This window comes from Ornithodoros turicata, chromosome 5, assembly GCF_037126465.1.
Source record: "Ornithodoros turicata isolate Travis chromosome 5, ASM3712646v1, whole genome shotgun sequence".
NCBI classification, from domain to species: Eukaryota; Metazoa; Arthropoda; class Arachnida; order Ixodida; family Argasidae; genus Ornithodoros; species Ornithodoros turicata.
In genome coordinates, this window is record NC_088205.1 from 59031349 (window position 1) to 59051705 (window position 20357).

The 20357-nt window shown below is 42.8% G+C and overlaps 2 protein-coding genes across 2 annotated transcripts in view; one reads left to right on the plus strand and one right to left on the minus strand.

The window, feature by feature from the left end:
• The window catches only part of LOC135394520 (rab proteins geranylgeranyltransferase component A 1-like), a 216146-nt gene that overhangs the window by 39567 nt on the left and 156222 nt on the right, over positions 1-20357 (plus strand). The window lies entirely within an intron of this gene.
• Positions 1-20357, minus strand: part of LOC135394523 (multidrug resistance-associated protein 1-like) — an 81810-nt gene that overhangs the window by 17807 nt on the left and 43646 nt on the right. Inside the window, exons 19-24 of the mRNA XM_064625302.1 lie at positions 16553-16764; positions 16388-16469; positions 13031-13126; positions 8642-8886; positions 3706-3871; positions 472-671 (exon numbers count right to left, since the gene is read on the minus strand). Coding sequence (XP_064481372.1) covers positions 472-671; positions 3706-3871; positions 8642-8886; positions 13031-13126; positions 16388-16469; positions 16553-16764 — 1001 coding nt within the window. The remainder of the gene's footprint in view (positions 1-471; positions 672-3705; positions 3872-8641; positions 8887-13030; positions 13127-16387; positions 16470-16552; positions 16765-20357) is intronic.

The window sequence follows — 20357 nt, forward strand, 5'->3', positions numbered from 1 at the left end:
TGTTAGATGCCAGTCTTGTCCATTTTATAAGATTCTTATTGGTCAGAATAATTCAAAATTAGACAATCTCAGCCATTTGGTCTCCTATTTCTAGGCAGCGCCAAGTAACCATTGGGGAAAGCAATAGGTAAATATTCCTGTTACAGGCGACATACTAAAAGGGGTGCGCACAGCCGACACTTCATAACGTTTGGAAGGTAAAGGACATTACACAACTGGAAAACAAGGAGGTATCTCAGAACCCCCCCCCCCCCCCCTTTTTTTTTTGCCTGTCATAAATGCCTTTTCCATTCAATATTAAAAGCTGACTACTAGATTGACGCAAAGATATGAATCCGTAACAATGGGACAAGCTGTCCCAAGCAGCACAACATATTGACACAATATTGGGCCGGGCCAATACTGGGTCCAAGATGTTGAGCTGCTTGGGGTAGCTCATTAAGCTTTAGCATTATTTAAGCACGGTCGTACCTGTCGAGAGCCATACTGTGGTAGAGGCAGTTGACGTTGTTGTCTACTCGTCGATTCAGTGTGTGCAGAAACTGATCCGTCACGCCAAATGCTCGAACTGATACGATTCCAGAGATGGTCTCACTGAAGTGGGAGTACACGGGAGTGCGGCTCACGGACTCCAAGCGGTGGAGGTGACGGAGTGTTGGCAGAGACAGTACCTGTTAGTGACAGTTCTTCTGAAACTAGGAGTATGCAAATACTTGATGTGCGATACTGACATGCAAAAATTATCAAGCTACCTAACAGGTTTTAACAAATCCATAGAAGAAAGACAAGATATTGGCCAGTCAGAAATCTTTGTGAGTGTAGACAAATAACACAATATTATTCCTTTACCGACATCAAACACACTGATTTGTTACTGCAGTACCTCTTGAAAAAAGAAACAGGGTTATTTGAAAACGTCACACATGCTAATGCGTGCAACAACTCTGCTCTCGGTGGAGTTGCAAACTAATGCCACAGAGGAAGACAGGGAAGGACGTAATCGCCATGTCAGCGGAATACCGTAAAACCCATTAATTTCATGACCACCAACTTTTCGAGAATCGGACACAGGGCACGTATTTGCAGCCAATAAATTTCGCGAGATCTGCATGACAAAATTGGTGGTTTGACTGGCTTACATTGTGACACACCCGAGACTGCCCCTGCTGCATTTAATAAAAGTGGCGCTGCAGATGCTTGTGCTCCAAATATTTTTCTAATTTTCCAGTTGAGCCCGTTTATAACGATATTGACGGGAACGCGAAACCTGATCGTTATATCAGAGCTATCTTTCAAAACGAGCCTTCGCGAAATTGCCGGTCGGGATCGCGTCAACGAAGTAGAATGGCGCAAGGAGAATGCCGCTGAACCTGCGTGTTTCTTGTGACCGCGAAAGCATTCTATCTAGCTCTAAATTGACACAAATTTGTGTCGAAAGCTTTTCCAAGGGCAACGTAACTGTCGATACCACGTGAGGCTCCGCACATTCTGAGATCGACGACTTCATCCATTGCTCGCCAACCAGGGCCTAGTCATCATCATTCTCACGATCGGAACTGCATTGTCCATCAGAATGCGCCTCCCCCACGGGTAATTCGTCGACGCGTGTTTGTGTGGCGACACGCTACTGCCTGCCAACACACGTTTTGAAAGCCACAGCACTTCGCAACAAGGCTTTGCACCATTACGAAATCCGTCGAGCATGTGCAACTTTGGGGCGAGCCATGCATCTTTCCTCGTCAAAACACGTCTCTGAACTGCAGATGCTATTGTAGCACGCAGCAAATCAGAAAAAAACTTGAGGGCGAGAGAACAATGTGGAGACAGAACAACCTCCTCTGCTTCTCACGAGCCCCTTCCGCCCTTTCGAAGTCATCTAATCCACGGCGGTCATGCGTGGATAAACGCACTGTGTTCTCACTTTAACGCTCATGGAGGCTAAGGCTCTTGAAAATGCCACCGTAATTTGTTTTCAATGAAAAAGTTAAATCTTGCTCTTCAGTTTTCATGCATTTTACCAGCTGCCTCGAGAATTCTGATCGCTATATGCGAGCAAACGCTTTCGCAGCGATCGTTATATTGATGTCTTTGGGTGAGCTGACGGAAACCAGCAATTTGATCGTAATATCAGAGTTATCGTTATATCGAAGATCGTAATTACCGGGCTCGATTGTATTACTGAAATGAAGCGTAGCACCCTTATTGGTGCCCTTTCATGTCAGACCAAAGCAGCCGCAAAACTTCGCAGATAGTAAGGCAGACTGTGCAAAAAGAGTGACGATGCATTGCACTTGATGCCGAAATGAAACGTAATCTGTTCTTTGGTCGTCTTCATCATGTTTCGGGTGCCGCTGCCACGTCTCGCGTTTATCCCATCATCAATGCGAAGCGGATTGCAAACCAAAAACGGGTGCAGGGCATACTGACTGTGCGACATTGTAATGTCTTTTTTTTTTCAATTGCGCTATCACGGTCTTGGTAAGGGATATGAAGACATCAAATGTGCTACTACAAAGTTTGCAGTTGTAACGCTGTTTTTGAAGTGTCAACTCTTACTAAATTCGCAAAAATTAGGGGCTGGCAAGCATAAAAGATTTTACAGTATGACAGCTAGATAAATGACCAAAGATGTGTGTGCATCTAAAGTTGTGAACACTGCCCAAGTGCTCGACATGCTTCATGTGTCCGTCAATCATGCAATGTCAGCAAAACCTGTCAGCCACATGTCAGTCAATGTGTGTTTGTGAGAGGAGTCCTTGTTTTTGCACCCAAAAATCTTCTGTTTCACGTCATATCATCTGTTGTTACTCCGTTTTATAGAAACTCCCATAAAACTCCAAAGTATAGGAGCTGCCATAAAATTTTGGAGAAATATGAAATCAAAAATACCAGGGTCTAAACTAGAAAGAACAAAGATATTTGTTTTCAGTTCAAAATCTTGCATCTCACCTTTCAATGCTGAAGCCTGAAAGAGTGTGTTGTACAGCGCATACAATTTTACTACTTTTGTGGTAAATGAACAATGCTGTAATGTAGTAAGCAATGTAGTAAGCAATGTAGTAAGCAATGTAGTAAGCAATGTAGTAAGCAATGTGGTAAGAAATGCTGTATCACGTTTTCTTTTTAAATCTCGTGCTTACTCATGCTCAAGACATAAATGGACAACATCCATATGCACACTGCGGTATGTACTACTGAAGCAGTAATCTTCACATGGACCTGCGAAACCTATTTTTCTGCTAAATTAAAGTTCCACGAAGTAAGTGACAACCCTAAGAACTCCGTGGTGCAGGGTCAATGTACCGCGAAATAAAGTTCCCTCAAAATATTCCCCAGACGTGCCTCCGTGCAATTCACGTATTATTAAGGTCGCCAAATTAACCACTTATACAGCGTGTAAGAAGAGAAAAGGCATGCAGCAGCATTGAAAATAAACATGCACTCTCCTCTCCATGCTAGCAAAGTAAAAGCAAAGAAGATGCACAGCAATTTCCTCCTCTTTGGTAGTGTATGCCACTTCTTTCAAAACCAGTCTTTTTATGGGTTAGACCATCTGCTGCCCAGTCCATTTGCATAATGTCCTTCCAGTTATTACAAAAACTTCCCTACGACCATGGCATACATTTTATACAAGCACAGGAAAATGCACTAACTGCAACAGTATGAAGGTATTGAACTGGCAGCAGTGTAACAATGTGTGTTTACCATGACTCCCAGGAAGAGGAAGAAGGCGAAGACTACTACTATGACGAAGTACCACGAGGTGAGGCACACGACGACCGCGAGGAAACTCATCCACACAATGTTGCCGATAGTAATGTTGGCGTTCATCGGAACCTCGCGGTCAATGGACGCTATGTCGCTGCTGAACCTGCGTTGAGTAACTGGTATGGTTAGCTATGCATGTACATAACAGGTATATTCCTAGAATGTCATATTACTTTAGACGTGTACACCTATAGGAATGTTCACATATTAATGCAACAAACACGTTGTCTTAAATGCGTTACGTTGTACTTCAATATCATGTACATGATGTCTGCCCTTCAAACAGGGGCCTACTTCAACTTTGTTCTTTGCGAACGTTGAGGGTCACCACCTTTCAGTTTCTAAAAGTGTTCAAAATTAATTAGTGCGAAAAGTATGAAGAACTGAGGGGTGATGACTTGTGTGTAGGGGTGTGTGAATATTCGAATTCTCGAATTCGAATCGAATATCAAACACTCGAACTATTATATTCGTTAATCCAATATCCAATATTCGATTTCTCGAATATTCGACTATTCCACGAATATGAACGCCACAACCCGAAAGTGGGCTTCACCTGAAGCTTCCGTGCATGAGGTGAAGCCTGCCTTACGAAATTTCTCTTGCTGCAGGACCAACACAGGCGGGACAGTGTTTCATTTAAGATAACCTGGTGCAAAGTTAGTTTTGTAGACATCGCCTGTGGAAGGGGTGGCGCCCCTCCAACATGCAGTTTAGCGGTGCCGACGAGGGACTTTAATTTGATGTCTGTGAGGTTGCCTTTAAAAAGTTAGGACTCTCGAATAATGACTACAGCCCACGAACAAGAAGGTTGTCTTAAAGATGTCCTTCACATCTAAAATTTCAGTAGTGCAACTTCCTAGGGCGAGTGCAAAGAAATTAAAGGGTGTTCATGGCAAAGCTGAGGCAGGATGCCAATTCGTTTGTTTCACAAATGGCCTGTGGTTGTCTGAAACAATTACAGACTCATCCGTATAACATGCTACTGCCTGACATAAAATTTTGTAATGAAGGTAAACACTCCAGTATTCCAGTAAGTGTAGGCTCACCTAAAAAGCAGGAAGCACTCTCATGTAAAATTAAAAAGTAGGGGCTTTAAACTTGCGTGTCTCTCTTGTGACAGTTAATGCCAGGAAAATTACACTAAAGCCATGGGCAAAATATAGACGTGAAGATCGGCCATGGGCTACAAAATGGAAACTTTTAGTGCGAAAGTGACATATTGTAAATTTTGCACGAATATTCGATATTCGATTCGGTATTCGGAATTTTTTCCCCCATTCGATTCGATATTCGATTCGACTTAAAATATTCGGATTCGCACACCCCTACTTGTGTGTGTGATCGCTAGGGCCCAGAAATTTAGGCACTAAAAACAATGGAAATAGGCAGGCATTTAGGCCCTCAAATATACAAAAATAGGCACGTTAATCTGGTACGCTCTTTGGCTTTGTTGGTGTTCCAGAATGCCCCATCCAGGAAGACTTGCAAAGTGGCAAATCTTTTGATCAAATATACATGAACGCCTTCTAGCAAACCAAGGTACCGAAGGAAACCAAATGCAACAAAGACCAAAGGCGCAAACGCGCAGAAGCAAAAAGCAAAATGCAGCACGCAGCATGAGCCTGGAAGGCGCACTCGCACTTGCACCTCTAAAAAAGGCCGTTATGACATCCAAAAATCTGAAGAAAGGCTACAAATCAATAGAGTCCATAAAAAAGGCAGGCAACCCCAAAAATGTCACATTATGCGTTTATAGGCATTTATAGGCAAATGCTTAAAATTCCGGACCCTAGAAATCACACAGCTCATGATCAGTTCTACATGATGGTACCTTGAAATATCGTGGTTATACTTCACTTTACAGTTCCCTTAAAAATCCTTGCATCCTCTCCATAATTGCTCTCCACATAACTGCTAGCCTTCTTATCTTTCTAAAGATGCATTCACCCAACTCACTTTTGCACCCTAACAAATTGCCTTATAAGGACACAGGTTGTTCACCTCAGTCATAAAAGCCTACCATATTTACTCGTATATTGAACGCACTCTCGTACATGTATTGAACCCCCCCTCCACACACACACACAACTTCAGTGCTGAAATGCCGATACTTTTTTGTTCCCCACATATATTAAATGCACCCAGACTTCAGTAGCACGGCCGGATCGTCTCGCACAGTCGAGAATGAACGCCTGGAACCAGAGTGATGAACGACGAATATGACGAACATAGAGGGGTATTTCGTTTCATCCACGCTTGATGGAACGAAAGATGATTTGGTGTGGGAGAATCGCAACGCGAGGGACAATTGCAACATTCGATTCTGGGGGAGATCGCTGCAGATATCTAGGAATAAAACGAGAGTTCAGCGTACCTTAAAGTAGCACAGAAGTCATTTTTAACATGCGAAGAAACTGGATCTGTAAGGACAATGGACAGAAAGAACACAAGTACACGGGACGGCTGCTCGTGTACTCATGTTCTTTCTGTCCGTTGTCCTTACAGCTCCAGCTTTTTCGTATAGCTATGTACCAACAGTCCCACTAAGCCATTCTAAATCATTTTTAACACCCTATTTTCTTCCTGTGAAATTGTTAAGTAGGCCAGTAAAATGCACCATGAGAAGTAATTCACCCCACAGAGTCATAATTATAGCAGAAATTGAATTTAAATTATGGCGCAGAAAGCGACCGTGCGCAACGGTGGTGGAGAGCAGTACCAGCCCGTGACCTTGCACTGACGACACACCGTCCGCGCTCGCTGATTGGTTCAGAGAAATGTCATCTGCTAGTCTGCTGTTCAGGGCTCTGAAGAAGCATTGCACACAGGGAAACTCCGCCGAGACAATGAAATCCTCCATGCACACGGTCACCCTTTCAATCCTCCCCAAGGGAACAGGTTTACAGACTACAAAAAGAGACTGCCCTTACACACAAAAAGAAAAAGGCAGGCGCTGACCTCGACTGACCGCGCCGATGTTACGCTGTCATCGGTCGTCCTTCTCCTCCTCGTTGCACCCGGCAAGGCGAGTCGAGAGTCAACGAGTGCGGCTGTGTTTGTGTACGTTTCTTTCTTTTTTTTTTTTTTTCTGGGAAAAAAAATTGCATGCATCAAAACCTTTTGTGCTGTTCGGCAAATTGACGCATTACTTTCATCAGATGTCTTAAACTGAAAATATTTTGGATAGCTCTCTGTACTCCTTTAAGTGTTGGGTGCCAATTTTCCCCCGCGTACTGAACCCACTCCCTCAATGGCACTATGTTTTTGTTTTCAAAAAAATGTGCATCTTATACACGAGTAAATATGGTAGTTGGAATTTTCCTGTCCAGGCATGCTGTTGACCTAATAATACCCATGAAACCTTGATCATCACAAACGTGTCATCCCTAACCCTTTAAATACCATGTCAATGATGAGGACGGTACCGAGAAGAAGAACAGCCTTGGTTCGAAATATCGGCGGCGCTTGTCCTTAGGCTCCTCCCTTACCAGTTCACAGGATTTTTTACCTTTCTGTATTAACATCAGGATTTTCTGTTCTCTGTTTTTTTCCTTGGAGGGGAGAGGGTTGAAAGGCGAGGGGAGAGGGGTGCTAGGAAGATTCCTTGTCCTCAGTCTCCCAATAGCCAGGAAGGAACAGCAGGGCTGGCCCTTTTCATCGCCTTCTCATTAGTGGATTTAGTTTTAGTTTAGTGGATTAGTGGATTAGTGGATTTAGTTTGTCCAGATACTGTCCAGATATTGTGCCACTTTATATGCTGAACAAAAACAGTGTACTCTAGCATAGTTCCTGAATTAATTAAAATTCACCTTTGGTATAGTTGGCAACACATACTTATAGGTAAAGCAAATGTTTTGTGTTGTGTTTGTGATTGTGCCTTAGCTAGAAGTGTGCTCTGTGAATTTTCGACCTTTTCAAACTTTAGCGTACTGCTCCATGTTGTATGGCAGTGGTGGTTCCATTTCCAAAACTGCCAATATTTGCAACTTCAAAAACTACAAAGGACCAATTAGAACTGGAACATTTTGCAGTGGCCACAGTGAAAGCACTTGGGAGAACCACAACAAACTCTGCACTCTTAATTACTGATGTTTAAGTGTGTGCCAAACCATGAATCACATCAAGTGCTGGTATGTTGTGCTTCAGTGTCAACAACAACAGCAGAAAACAATGATGAATATTTATAGTGAAGTTGGAGCTTGAGCAGTCAATGCTTACAACTCTGGTAGTAGCTTTTGCAAAGCAGCATTTGTAAAGAGCGTGTTTACTGGTTTTGCAGTATTAATCATATGATAGGCGGAAAGTTTTCAATCTGCCGGAGGGGACCGGGGCACAATGCTCCCCCCCCCTCATACACAGAGGTCGGACAGGGGCTGGAATTCCGTGTTGTGAGGCAAATTTTTATAGGATCTTCATGATCACTCGCATGAAACACGCGATTCTTAGGATATCCCTCGAAACTTTCGTGTTGAGTGCCTCCCCCCACCCTCCCTCCCCTCAGTCGACGCCAATGAATCATTGCTGGGGCTGCATATTAATAGTAGAAGCATGCGGTTTCATCTATTACTTCAGTATGGATCTACTTCCACAGGTATATTAAAATGAGCCAACATCTATATGACACACGAAACACGCCCTTGACAAAGGGAAGTCCAAATTGATAAAAGTATCTCCTGTAATGCCTCACTGAACTATAGTCACCACTCCTCCACAAGACGTGTTGACACTCCGCAATACGACAGAAAAAGGGAGGCTGTACTACTATACCACAAAAGCACGTGTACCACCACAAAAGCTCGATATGACCAATAGGAAAAGGTATTACGAATTATGTTGTTGCACATGGATTTGACTCTTCGGAGATCTCTACCTGTTTATTATCCTCCCCATTGGAGTACTGTCGAAGAAGGCGAGGGGTGATCTCATTATCTTGTAGAGCAGCTCTCCATGGAAGGAAGACGATGCTCGTAGGCATCCTACCATGAAGACAATCCAGTCAACGAAAGTGAAGATGCTGTAGCTGAGCAGGAACATCCCGTAGACCAGAATGTACGTTGTACGTCGAGACTTTTCTGTGTCAGAAGACCACTTGCTCAGCCATAGCCCAGAGCCAAACTGCACTGGTCAAAACAAGGAAACCAAGAAAGGTGAGAGGCAAGCAACATAAATCTCACAAACATAAGACAACATACAGGGTGTCTTTTGTTTTTAGACACAGATTTTTCATAAAAAAAACTATAAGGGCTATAGATATCCTGTTTTCAGTTCTATCATCTCTGGGCCGACGGACATTCTTGGCCATCTGTTGCTCAACTGTAAAATGACTAAGTACCTAAAAATCGTTAACTAACTTTGTAATTATAAAAACTACAAGGCCGTCCCAATGAGAACATCTGGTCCCTTCGGTCACTTGATACCGTTACCGTTTTCAGAACAAAAATCTGTTCGATAGACCGCCAGCAAAAAATTCATGAAAGAACACCTTTTTTTTTTTTTTTTTGTTCATTGCGCATCTTTGGAGATGCGTCTTTTCTTCACCCCCAATGTGAGAGGGTGAAGGAGCACAGTGCCACCTCATGCGTCGAAGATGAGCTCGAACTTGCGGAAACAAAACAAAAAGAAATGTATCGGGTGACGCTATCCGAGCTCCCTTATCTTGGGTTGCATTTTCTGTTTTCTTTTAATCTTTTTCCAGGACACAAGAGGTGATAGTGTGTTCTTTCACCCTCTCACATTAGGGGTGAAGGAAAGACGTGTCTCCGAAGATGTGCAATGGCCAAGAACGTCCGCCGGCCCAGAGATGATGCAAGTGAAAACATGGGGGGGGGGGGGGGGGGGGAAATATACATTTATTAGAGGGAAAAAGTGAAAACAGGATGTCTATAGCCCTTATAGTTTTTTAATAAAAAATCTGTATCGAAAAAAAAAAAAAAAAAAGACTATACTATACAGGGATGGGTATAATTAGCTGAGTTTTAATAAGCAGAAAGAAAACGAACATGTTGCACCAGGTAAGCTTATTTTAATGAAACAAATTCTATACTTTTTGGAGATTAATTCAAACAATACAAACACAAACTGACTGTGACATGAACCAAAAATAACGTCTTTCGAGTGGTCACTGTGTGACACTAGACGTCCTGTCCAATATGCTCAATTGCTCACTCGATGCACTGTATCAGGTCCTTTATTGTTGCTGGTTTAGTCCGATAAGCAGTTTCTTTCAAATGTCCCCAAAGGAAAAGGACAGGAGGGCTAATGAAGAGCTTCCATACTCAAACAAGCTGTACGTGGCAGCACTCCATCTTGTTGAAAGCATGCGTCCTCCAGGTTAGCGATTTTTGGGGTAAGGAATTTTATGATCATGGCAGTGTAGCGCTCTGCATTCACTGGAACCACCCTCCTATTGCTAGCTTCAAAGAAGTTCAGCCCAATAATACAGGAAGATGAGACGGCACACCAAACAGTGACTTTTGGGCTATGCAATGGCCTCTCATGAAGTCCACAGGAGTTTTCAGTCCCCAAGTACCGATAATTGTGTTTGTTCACCACCATGAAGATGAAAATGAGCCTCATCTGAGCAGAACAGATTGTGCAAAATGCTCTCGTAGCGATCAGGCCTGGCAACTATCGATATGTTGTCACGTCTGTGCATTGGTTAAATTAAATTCTAAGTTCTAAATTTTTCAGCACATGGGACAAACTTCGCCGTGACAGGTTTAACACAATGGTGTACCTCACTGTTGATCGCCTGTTGGGTGGCTGTGACTATGTTCTGAGAAACAGCTCGACTGCAGCAGCACGCACACACACACCGGCCAATGCTCCATAGCTAACTAAACTCAGGGGTCCATCAGGTGAGTAGAGGATTGTCCGTATTGCCAACTCCCACTGCAAGAAATATATTATACTTATGGCCCTCGGTTTTCCGAGATTCGGAATTAACCACAGAATCCTTCATTTGGCACAGAATTTTATGGAATCCCTTATTTTTAGGGGTTTGCGGATATTCAAGTTCTCGAATTCGAATGGTATATGAATCACTCGAAGTATTTGATTCGCGAATCGAATACCCAATATTCGGGTTTCCGGATATTCGACTATTCGCCAAATACGAACGACACCTCCCGAAAGTGGGCTTCACCTGACGATACCCTGCGTGAGGTGAAGCCTGCTTTACGAAATTGCCCATGCTACAGGACAGACAGACAGATTGTAATTTACCTTAAGATAACGTTAGCACAAGTTTATTGTGCATACTTTGTCTGAGAAAGGCGCAGCGTCCCTCTCGTGTGCAATTTAGCAGTGGCAATGTGGGATTTTGATTTGATGTCTGGGAGGTTGCCTTCAAATAGTTAAGACTCTTAAGCAATGCCTACAGCCCAGGAACAAAAAAGGGTGTCCCCAAGATGTAATTTCGCCAGGGCATGTATTAATAACAGCTTCTTGTAAAGCTCCTATGAACTCTGTAGATGCTGAAAGATCTTTCAGCAGGTATAAAATGATTGCAGGTGACAGACCGCATCGGAGGAGAACACAAGATATCACGTAATGCTGAGCCACAAAAACAGCGCTTTGAATATGTAATTTTATAAAATATTTTTATTCAAGAAAATAAAGTGTTTCCCGTTTCAAGCAGCCGTTGTCTGCTCGCTGCAGAAAATTGAAGAATTTGCAAGTCAGTGCCGCAGAATTTTGAATTTGCCACAGCAGAAAACCGAGGGCCTTAATAATATTGCAAACCATCAGTTAATTATGTCCATCCCTGTATAGAACTAACAAAGGTAATTCGCAAATGTAGAGTATAACATTAGCCGAGCTTTAACCCCTTGGATGGTCTTGTGGAAGTCTTGTGGCAATATATCAATGCAATAGCATTAGTAGTTTTAGTCACTTCAAGGAACAAAAGTTTAAAGTGTGTGTCAGCAACCAATTTGCAATGAATTTAGGGGGTGCAAATATTTCAGTCCTTGAATTTGGGTCAATTAAAGTTAATACAAAAGCTCATATCAGTTTCATTAATTTCGGAAATATTAATCCTTTGTCTTCTAATCCTTGACGCTAAGTCAAAACTTATAATTGTGCATGCAATTTCTGCCATAGGGGTTATGACGCAATGTGGAGTATCAGGTTGTTATCCATTATGAACAAAGCTTGAGTCTGGGCAGGAGAGAGGCACAAATGCAAGCACACACAAAACTCAACATGTCATTCAGTGTTGCAGATAGCCACTTTACAATCATACTGGCAAATGCTCTCAAATATGGATACTACGGCAATGTGACATGCAACTGTGGGTATCAACGCAAGTTGAGAAAAGACTAGCTGAATTAATTAGGGCTGTGCGAATATTTGAAATATTCGACATTTGTACCGAATAACGGTACCGCGCTATTCGTATTCGAACCGAATAACATTTTATCGAGTATTCAAATATATTCGAAATTCCGCAAGCTAGCTTCAACTCATGCCTCTGAGTGTTGGGCGAAGCTTACTTTACATTTCTGCGACTCAAATCTCCGAGCGTCAGGCGAGTTAACACTTCTGCCTGTGCTGCCGGGTTGTAGGCATGGTTTAAAAGCGCCATTTGAGGGATCACAGAAAATTGCCACTTCTGAAAAATATTTTAGCAAATGTTGGCAGGGAAGTTTAAGTTAGTTTAATTATTTTGAGCTTTAGCTGGACCAGCTATGACACCGTAGAAAAAGGGGTTTCATCACACAGTCAACTACGTTATGTCTGGGTACTAGAATCCATCCAGAATTACAATTTTCAGGACAATTGTAGCACAAATGCATTCATCAATGAAATATGTGAAACACACATTAAAGGTAACATTCAGAGGGGGTGTGCAAACTTCTGCCCTTACAAGTGATGAGAAGTTTGGGTTTCCTGGTGTAGCAAAGCTAGCCAGGACATAGTTTGCAGTCACAGTCTCACAAAATACAACTGAGCACCTGGTTTCAACGTAGACTTTCGCTTACTATTTAATAAGTACACACTTGTGCATGGTATTCGACATTATTCAATTCACTACTATTAATAGATGTTACTATTCCATTCGTATTTGATTCAAACCCAAAAATCAGTATTCGCACAGCCCTAGAATTAATTACTGAGATTTCTGTCCCCATGGCTCCCACACACATTTACACATATTAGAGTTGTGCGACACATAATTGCTGAATAACTTATTGCACATGTGTTCACAGCCGGAAAACAAGGATAAAAATAAGAAAGGTAGGTTTTGTGAACTTGCCTCACTCCCGTAAGCCACAGCACTGGCAACTACCGTAGGTATTACATATTGCCAGCCAACACGATGGAAGTATTCGTAATAGACTCGCCATCCAATCTGTAAAATAAACGAACAGTTGTACTCATCGGCACAACTAGAGCGACTGGCAGCCAAGGGTGTCTGCCTGTCCAGCTGAGCAAATGAAACTGATATGACAGTAGCACATTGCAGCAGGGAACAAGCACGCAATGTATAGTATATGTGCAAGTTCCCTTTTTCCAAACATGTATTTCTTGCATACATGTAGTGTAAAGACATATGTATCTATCGACAGTAACTGCAGAGACTGAGTGAGCTGCCGTTGTTAATTGTCATCCTTCAGACAGATATGCCAGCAACAGTGCCAAGCAATCGTGTGTTCACAGTAATATATTATCTGCAAGCCTGTGGAAATACTCAATGTTCCAAACACGAATAAAATATTTTCAGTATTTGTATTCATTCCAAAGTGACAATTTCATAATCTTTATACCTAAGTCTTTCATGCAACATCATGAAAATGTGATGTACCTGTTGCACAATGGGTGCCCCCACCCCACAGGTAAAGGACCCAAGTAAAGCATGTTCCAGGACTTGGTCCTTCGCTTTCCTTTGCCGTTGTAACAGCAGCTCTTATGATATGCATTTAGTTTTGCTTTCATACCTTTATGTTCACTTTAGACTCATGCAGTCGCCAAAGAGAGAGAGAGAGAGAGAGAGAGAGAGAAAAAAGGCAACCGATGTTCCCAGCATGCAACTTTGCATTTCCATTCTCCAATGTCAGTTTCGTGAGTCACAGTCTTGGAAACTGTTGCGCATTAGTCTGGGTCAGGGGTACTCAAACTGGATTCCTCCAGCCCGTCATCAAGTGTTTTTTCATGTGTACGCCGCAACACATAAGGCTGGGATGAGAAGGCCCCCCCATGATTAAAGGCTCCAACTTTCTGTGGTGGAAAATTATTTTTTCCATGGGGCTCCAATGTCAAATCCGCGGGCGTCCGTGAATAAAAATCGCAAATTCCGCGCCATTCTGCAAGTGTGGCACAAATGCATGTCTGGAAGCAGATGCACTCAGATCAAGCCAGTCAGTACCTCAAAGAGATGAACACACTTTTATTTTCTGTTAACCACGTTATTTTCGTCGACCACCACCGACACTGTCGACCCACGCAGCATGCCAAGCTTCGTGTTTCTCGAACAGTTCTGGAATTCGACGGCGAAGTGCGTTCAGCCCCGGTATCGACCCGCCGTTGGTAACCCGCGTCTCCAAGAAATTCCTTATTTTGGGGCGTCCAACCTTTTCCAGCGGAATATTAGCGGCAATGAGTGCTTCCAGAAATTCTGTAACAACTTCCATTCTTGCTTCCCGGGCTGTGACCACAGAGTCCAGCGACTGCAACCTTACATCACGCTGCTGAAGTCCAGAACAACCAGCAGCGACGTTATTGCCTCGCTGCGTTTCTTCCTGCCTTCGCTTCAACTTGTCGGCGTTCGTGCTGTGCCTGTTGCTCATTACGTGGTCGTCGATCGTAGATTTACGTCGATGGTCGACAGACTTAGCACACACCTTGCAAAAAAAGAATGCCTCCGTCCTCATAGAATATACAGTGTTTCTGTATTCCCGAGCGCGATCCCGCGCAGTTTTCTTCCTGACATCGTACGAATAGGAAGGCGTTCGTTCTCCACCGTTCCACGAATGCACATGCGCGCTGACCCTTTCTCATTTCTTTACAACACGCGGAAAGAGGAGAACCGTGCCATGTGACTCGCGCTGGTCGCGCGTCTGCTGTCGGCGTCGTTTGCAGGCATCGCTCAAAACAAGTTTTTTTTTTTAGCACGAGGCTTTTTTAGCGAAGGGCTTTTTTAGATCTAATAGGCATTATTGACTAAGAGAGCATAAATTATTAATTGCACAGTGAATTACAGCATTCCGCGGAATTTCCACGGAAAAAAGGCGATTCTGTGGAAGATCGTCATTTCCACGAAATTTCGCGGAATCGCGGAAAGTTGGAGGCTTTACCCATGATGAGGTTATGCAAGGGCGCTACAATTAATACTGTGAAGAATACATTCAGTATGGATTCATCCTTCATGAAAAGAACCAACAATACTCTTTTGGAGTGTGTTTTTAATGAATAGTTGCATGAATGTCTGCGCAACCTATGCTGTAGGTTGGGGAGTTCCTCACTATGCCCACAAATGTGCAGGGTTTCCTTGGACTCACAACGCCTGAGGACTGGTAGTCTAGGTATACAGATGGCCGAGTTTGGTGGTCCAGTGGAAATGGAACGAGGGGATGGACTCCACTCATTCACATTCCTTTTTTTTTGTTATTCATTTGCCCATCAACAGCTGAAAGCCTACACAATGGTGCAAACACTAAAACTGACAAAAAGGAAGGGAGGAGGACCAACGACCACATACTAAATTATGTATTACAAACAAGACATCTATGTTTTAAAACCATAACAGGCTGTGCACCAGCCTGTACAAGTATCATGACGGAATATCATCGTCATCAGCCATACTGGATTATGAGGGCTCCATATCTTTAAAAAGCAGCATTCTTTAAACGGCGAGGTGCACAGCCTGTCTCTCTTCTTCGCTGAGCACACAAAGCTAGCGGAGGCTAGAAGACCTAGCGAGCGGTGGAGATGAGAGCTCTTGGGTGTAGCAAAGGGAATGGTGATAAAGGCTAGTGACGTAAGGCCCAGGCCCGGCCCATATGGCTCGGGGTCGAAGGCTGTGGGTAGCTCTAGCCCGGCCCATGTCAATCTTTGCGGCAGACTTCATTCACATACAACATACCCGCTTTTGAAGTGCAACTTCTACGTGGAAACCCTGTATAGTTGTCAAATGCCATGTTCTGCTACTTAAAAAACGTGCTTTCCAAAACTTTTTGCTGCACCAACGTTTCTTTAGCAATACAGCTTGTTGCGCACAAATTAGAATAGCATTCTGTGGCTCAATATTGCCACAAATCATCTTCGAGAAACATCCAGGGCAGGCACGACACGGTACATCTCATCCCGGCGCGTGCTGAAGGAGAAGCAAGAAGCTTCCAGACACATCGCCTGCTCTCTGGCAAATGCACGTGCTGTTTCTAGACTTTTCGGCGCGACGCTTAAATGCTTGTGCGCTCTAGGCTGGAGCATTCATTCTTTGGACTCAGTTGTGTTCAGAGAGCTATAACTCTTGTGTTTTGCTACCAAGTAGTCTAATAAACCGTTCGCTGTTTATTCAACGACTCGCTGGCCCATTTCGCTTCGTGACAATATCCACTAAAGGGGGAATTTTGAGTAGCTCAAATTGAGATGAATTGCCTTAGATTACTCTCACCTTTCCAACGTAAATGCTCTCCTCATCTGTCAACCTTAGCTTTTCCTGGTCATCATCTTCATCCTGTTTCTCTTTTGCACCACTTTGTGCAAAGTAAAGGAGACAGAGTTCTTTAGTACAGAAGATTAAAAGCCAACATGTGTTCATGCTGGATAAGGAGCTTACTCAGTTGTGTCTGTTTCTTCCTCCCCCGACTGCTCATTGCTGTCAGAGTTTCCTTCACCAACCCTGTGCTTCTTAAGGAAAGTAGAAAAGCTTCCATTGGCTTCCATCAACTGACTGAATGTGCCTTGCTCACTAATAGCACCTTTATCCAATACAACTATCCAATCAACTTGTGGCAGGTAGGTCACAGAGTGGGTTACTAGTATGCGAGTCTGAAAACAAAAATAAAATGTCACAACAGGAGCATGACAGTGATAAGAGAGCTCAATATCTGTGTTGTTCCATAATTTGAAATGTCAGATTTGTAGCATATTTTTAATTAAGAAAACAGGAGGTTGCTACCAGGGGTGGGCAGTAAAGTTTGTATTATGATACAGTTGAGCCCGTTTATAAAGATATTGACGGGAACGCGAAATCCAATCGTTATATCCGAGCTATCAATATACAGGGTGTCCACGCTAAGTGTGAACAGATTTTTTAAAAATATATCAATCATTTTTTCCGAGATGGAATCAATTGCAATATAGCATATGCTGAAGGGCACTCCCTAGGGGGGCATTAACGACTCCTAAGGCAATGTCTTAATTAACTTTCAATAATTAACTTTTTAATTATAAAAGCTACGAAGTTGCTCCAATGAGAACCTCTGATCTCTTCGGTCACCAGATACCAAAACCGTTTTCAGAACAAAAATCCGTTCGGTAGATCGTCCGCAAAAAATTCGTGAAGGAACGCCATTTTCTTCTTTATTTGGTTTATTGCGCATCTTCAAAGAAGCGGCTTTCCTTTACCCCCAGTTTGAGAGAGTGAAAGAGCACAGTGCCGCCTCATGCGTCGAAGATTAGCTTTAACTTGCGGAAACAAAACAAAAACACAAATCTATCGGGTGACTCTATCGCGACTGCCCTTATCTTGGGCTGCATTTTCTGTTTTCTTTTAATCTTTTTCCAGGACACAAGAGGCGATAGTGTGCTCTTTCATCCTCTCGTATTGGGGGCGAAGGAAAGACGCGTCTCTAGAGATGCGCAATGAATAAAATAGAGAAAAAAATGGCGTTCCTTCACGAATTTTTTGCGGACGATCTATCGAACGGATTTTTGTTCTGAAAACGGCTTTGGTATCCGGTGACCGAAGAGATCAGATGTTCTCATTGGAGCAACTTCGTAGCTTTTATAATTAAAAAGTTAATTATTGAAAGTTAATTAAGACATTGCCTTAGGAGTCTGTTAATGCCCCCTTAGGGAGTGCCCTTCAGCATATGCTATATTGCAATTGATTTCATCTCGGAAAAAGTGATTGATATATTTTTAAAAAATCTGTTCACACTTAGCGTGGACACCCTGTATATGAGCTTTTGCAAAATCTCCGGTAGGGATCACATCAACGAAGTAGAACAGTACATGTAGAATGCCACTGAACAGTTGAACTGTTGAAAGCGTAGAAGCATTTTATCTAGCCGTAAATTGATACAGCTTTGTGCCGAAAGCTTTCCTAAGGACAACACGTAATCGCCAATACCACGTGAGGCGCCGCACTTTTCGAGGTAGAGGACTTCATCCATTGCTTGTCGTCCAGTGCCGTAGCCATCATCATTCTCACTATCAAGACCGTGTTGTCCATTACAACGCGCCTCGTCCATGGGTAATTCGTTGACGCGTGTTAGGGTGGCAACACGCAACTGTCTGCCAGCTCACATTTTGGAAGGCTCGGTACTTCCCAATGATGTTTTGCACCCATAAAAAATGCTACGTGCGCGTGCAACTTGGAGTCGAGCCGTGTGCCTTTCCTTATCAAAACACGTCCTGGAAACAGAGACGCCATCGTAGCATGCAGCAAACAGAAGAAAACCTTGACGAGAGAATGATGTGGAGAGGGAACAATCTCCTCTGCAAGCACCTTCGAAGTCGCGCGCCTTGCAATGCATGCATCTAATGCCGTCAGTTATGCGTGGATAAATGCACCGCGTCCTCAGATTAATGCTCATGGAGGCTAGGCTCTTGAAACTGCCACCTTAATTAGTTTTCAATAAAAAAAATGCAATCTTGCTTCGCGATTTTAATGCGTTTTACCAGCTGCCGGGAGAATTCTGATCGTCATACGAGAGCAAACACTTTGACGGCGATCATTGTGTCAGTGTCTTGTTTACGTGTACTTCAACGGGTGAGCTGACAAGAACCAGCAGTTTGATCGTAATATCGAAGCTTTCGTTATATTGAAGATCATAATAAATGGGCTCGACTGTACTGGTTTTGTAACACTTTGGAGTATTTGTTTTGTATATTACAACTAGGGTACTGCGTTTTTGGATTTATTCGAAAAAATCTGAAAAACGTATGCCAGCAAACGGTATGTCAGTAGACGGATCAGGATTTATCCGAAAAACTCAGCTTGGGGGTTTCAGTAACTAGGAGCTCAGCAAGAAAAACCATGCGCTGATGACTGGTTAACGGGGTTCGTTTCCTTTTGTGCCGAGATTGCCTAGCATCACGACAAGGAAGGGTGCCCGTCTTGACTCAAATCCACTGTGCAGCAGCCCATCATATAGCAAAGCGCAAAGCATCCGTGTAATGTAGGTGAACTCCATCCTTGCCCAGAGGTACCCTGACATTGGGGTCACTGAGCAGAGTACCCTAAGTAGTGACTCTACCCAACATTAGGACACTTTGAGGTCACTGCGGCCATTTCTCAGGTCTACTTGGAAAATGTGTAGCGAATCGGGTTTTTATTTCTCTTTTTTTCCTTGGCCAAATCTATCACACCAATGCTCTGCCCTCAAAACTCTTTTGACCTTTTTGGGCACAATAGGACGATCCTTATTGCGAGATGGCTCATTATTTCATTCCCCACATCACCACCAGCGACGGGGTAGAGTATCGCCCCTCGCGATGAAACTCCCCATTCCTCATCTTAAAAATAAAGTTGCTGTTATTTCTCTTTTTATGTGAATCATCATCATCATCATAATAATAATAATAATAATAATAATTTTATTTGTGTCCAATAAAAATTCCACTCCTCCTAAAGATGGACAAGGGAGTACAGATGATGCACAAATTGTCTTCTTGAGAGGACAGCTAGTTGTCACAATACACAAGCAAAAGCTGCCTTGCGAATATGTCAAGGAATATCCAGATTTTGAGATACTTCCACTGTCAGATGATTGCAATACAGATGTCACTGTCCACAAGTTATGTGACATAACAGTAACTGTGCTTGCAAGGCAGCTTCTGATTCTTCTTGTAAGTGTGTCATTTCAAAACCTGGCTTTTTCTCTGAATTTTGGGTGCTAATTCAGTAGTAAAAAATAAATGACAAAAACCTTGCTCTGAATATACCAAAATATAAGCTCCGAAAACTCACAACCCTATAATTATAACACTCATTCTCTGAATGTATTTGTATTATGATACACAAAACTGAAGTAGTATTACATGTAGTACTCTAGAAGGTGTGATACTTTTTGAGAAGTCTGACCTACCAAGTGTCACCGGCGCACTTTATCGCTAATTTTCCCAAGCCCAAGTTTCACAAACATTTGGTGATAAACAAGGCACCTAATACTTGCCTAAAATAAAGCGTGACCAGAGATTTACTGTCACAAACAAGTACACAAACTGTGTAGATTTCTGCATTTTCTTTCCTGATACTGCATGCATTGAGTTTCAGTGTACTATTACTTGCTTAATGCACAGAAGTATTCATATTATGTGCTATAATACCTCAGAATAAACATATTCCTTTAGTATTATAGCTTATATACTGATTTCTGGCAGGCGTTATGTATTTGTATTATGATATAAAAAAA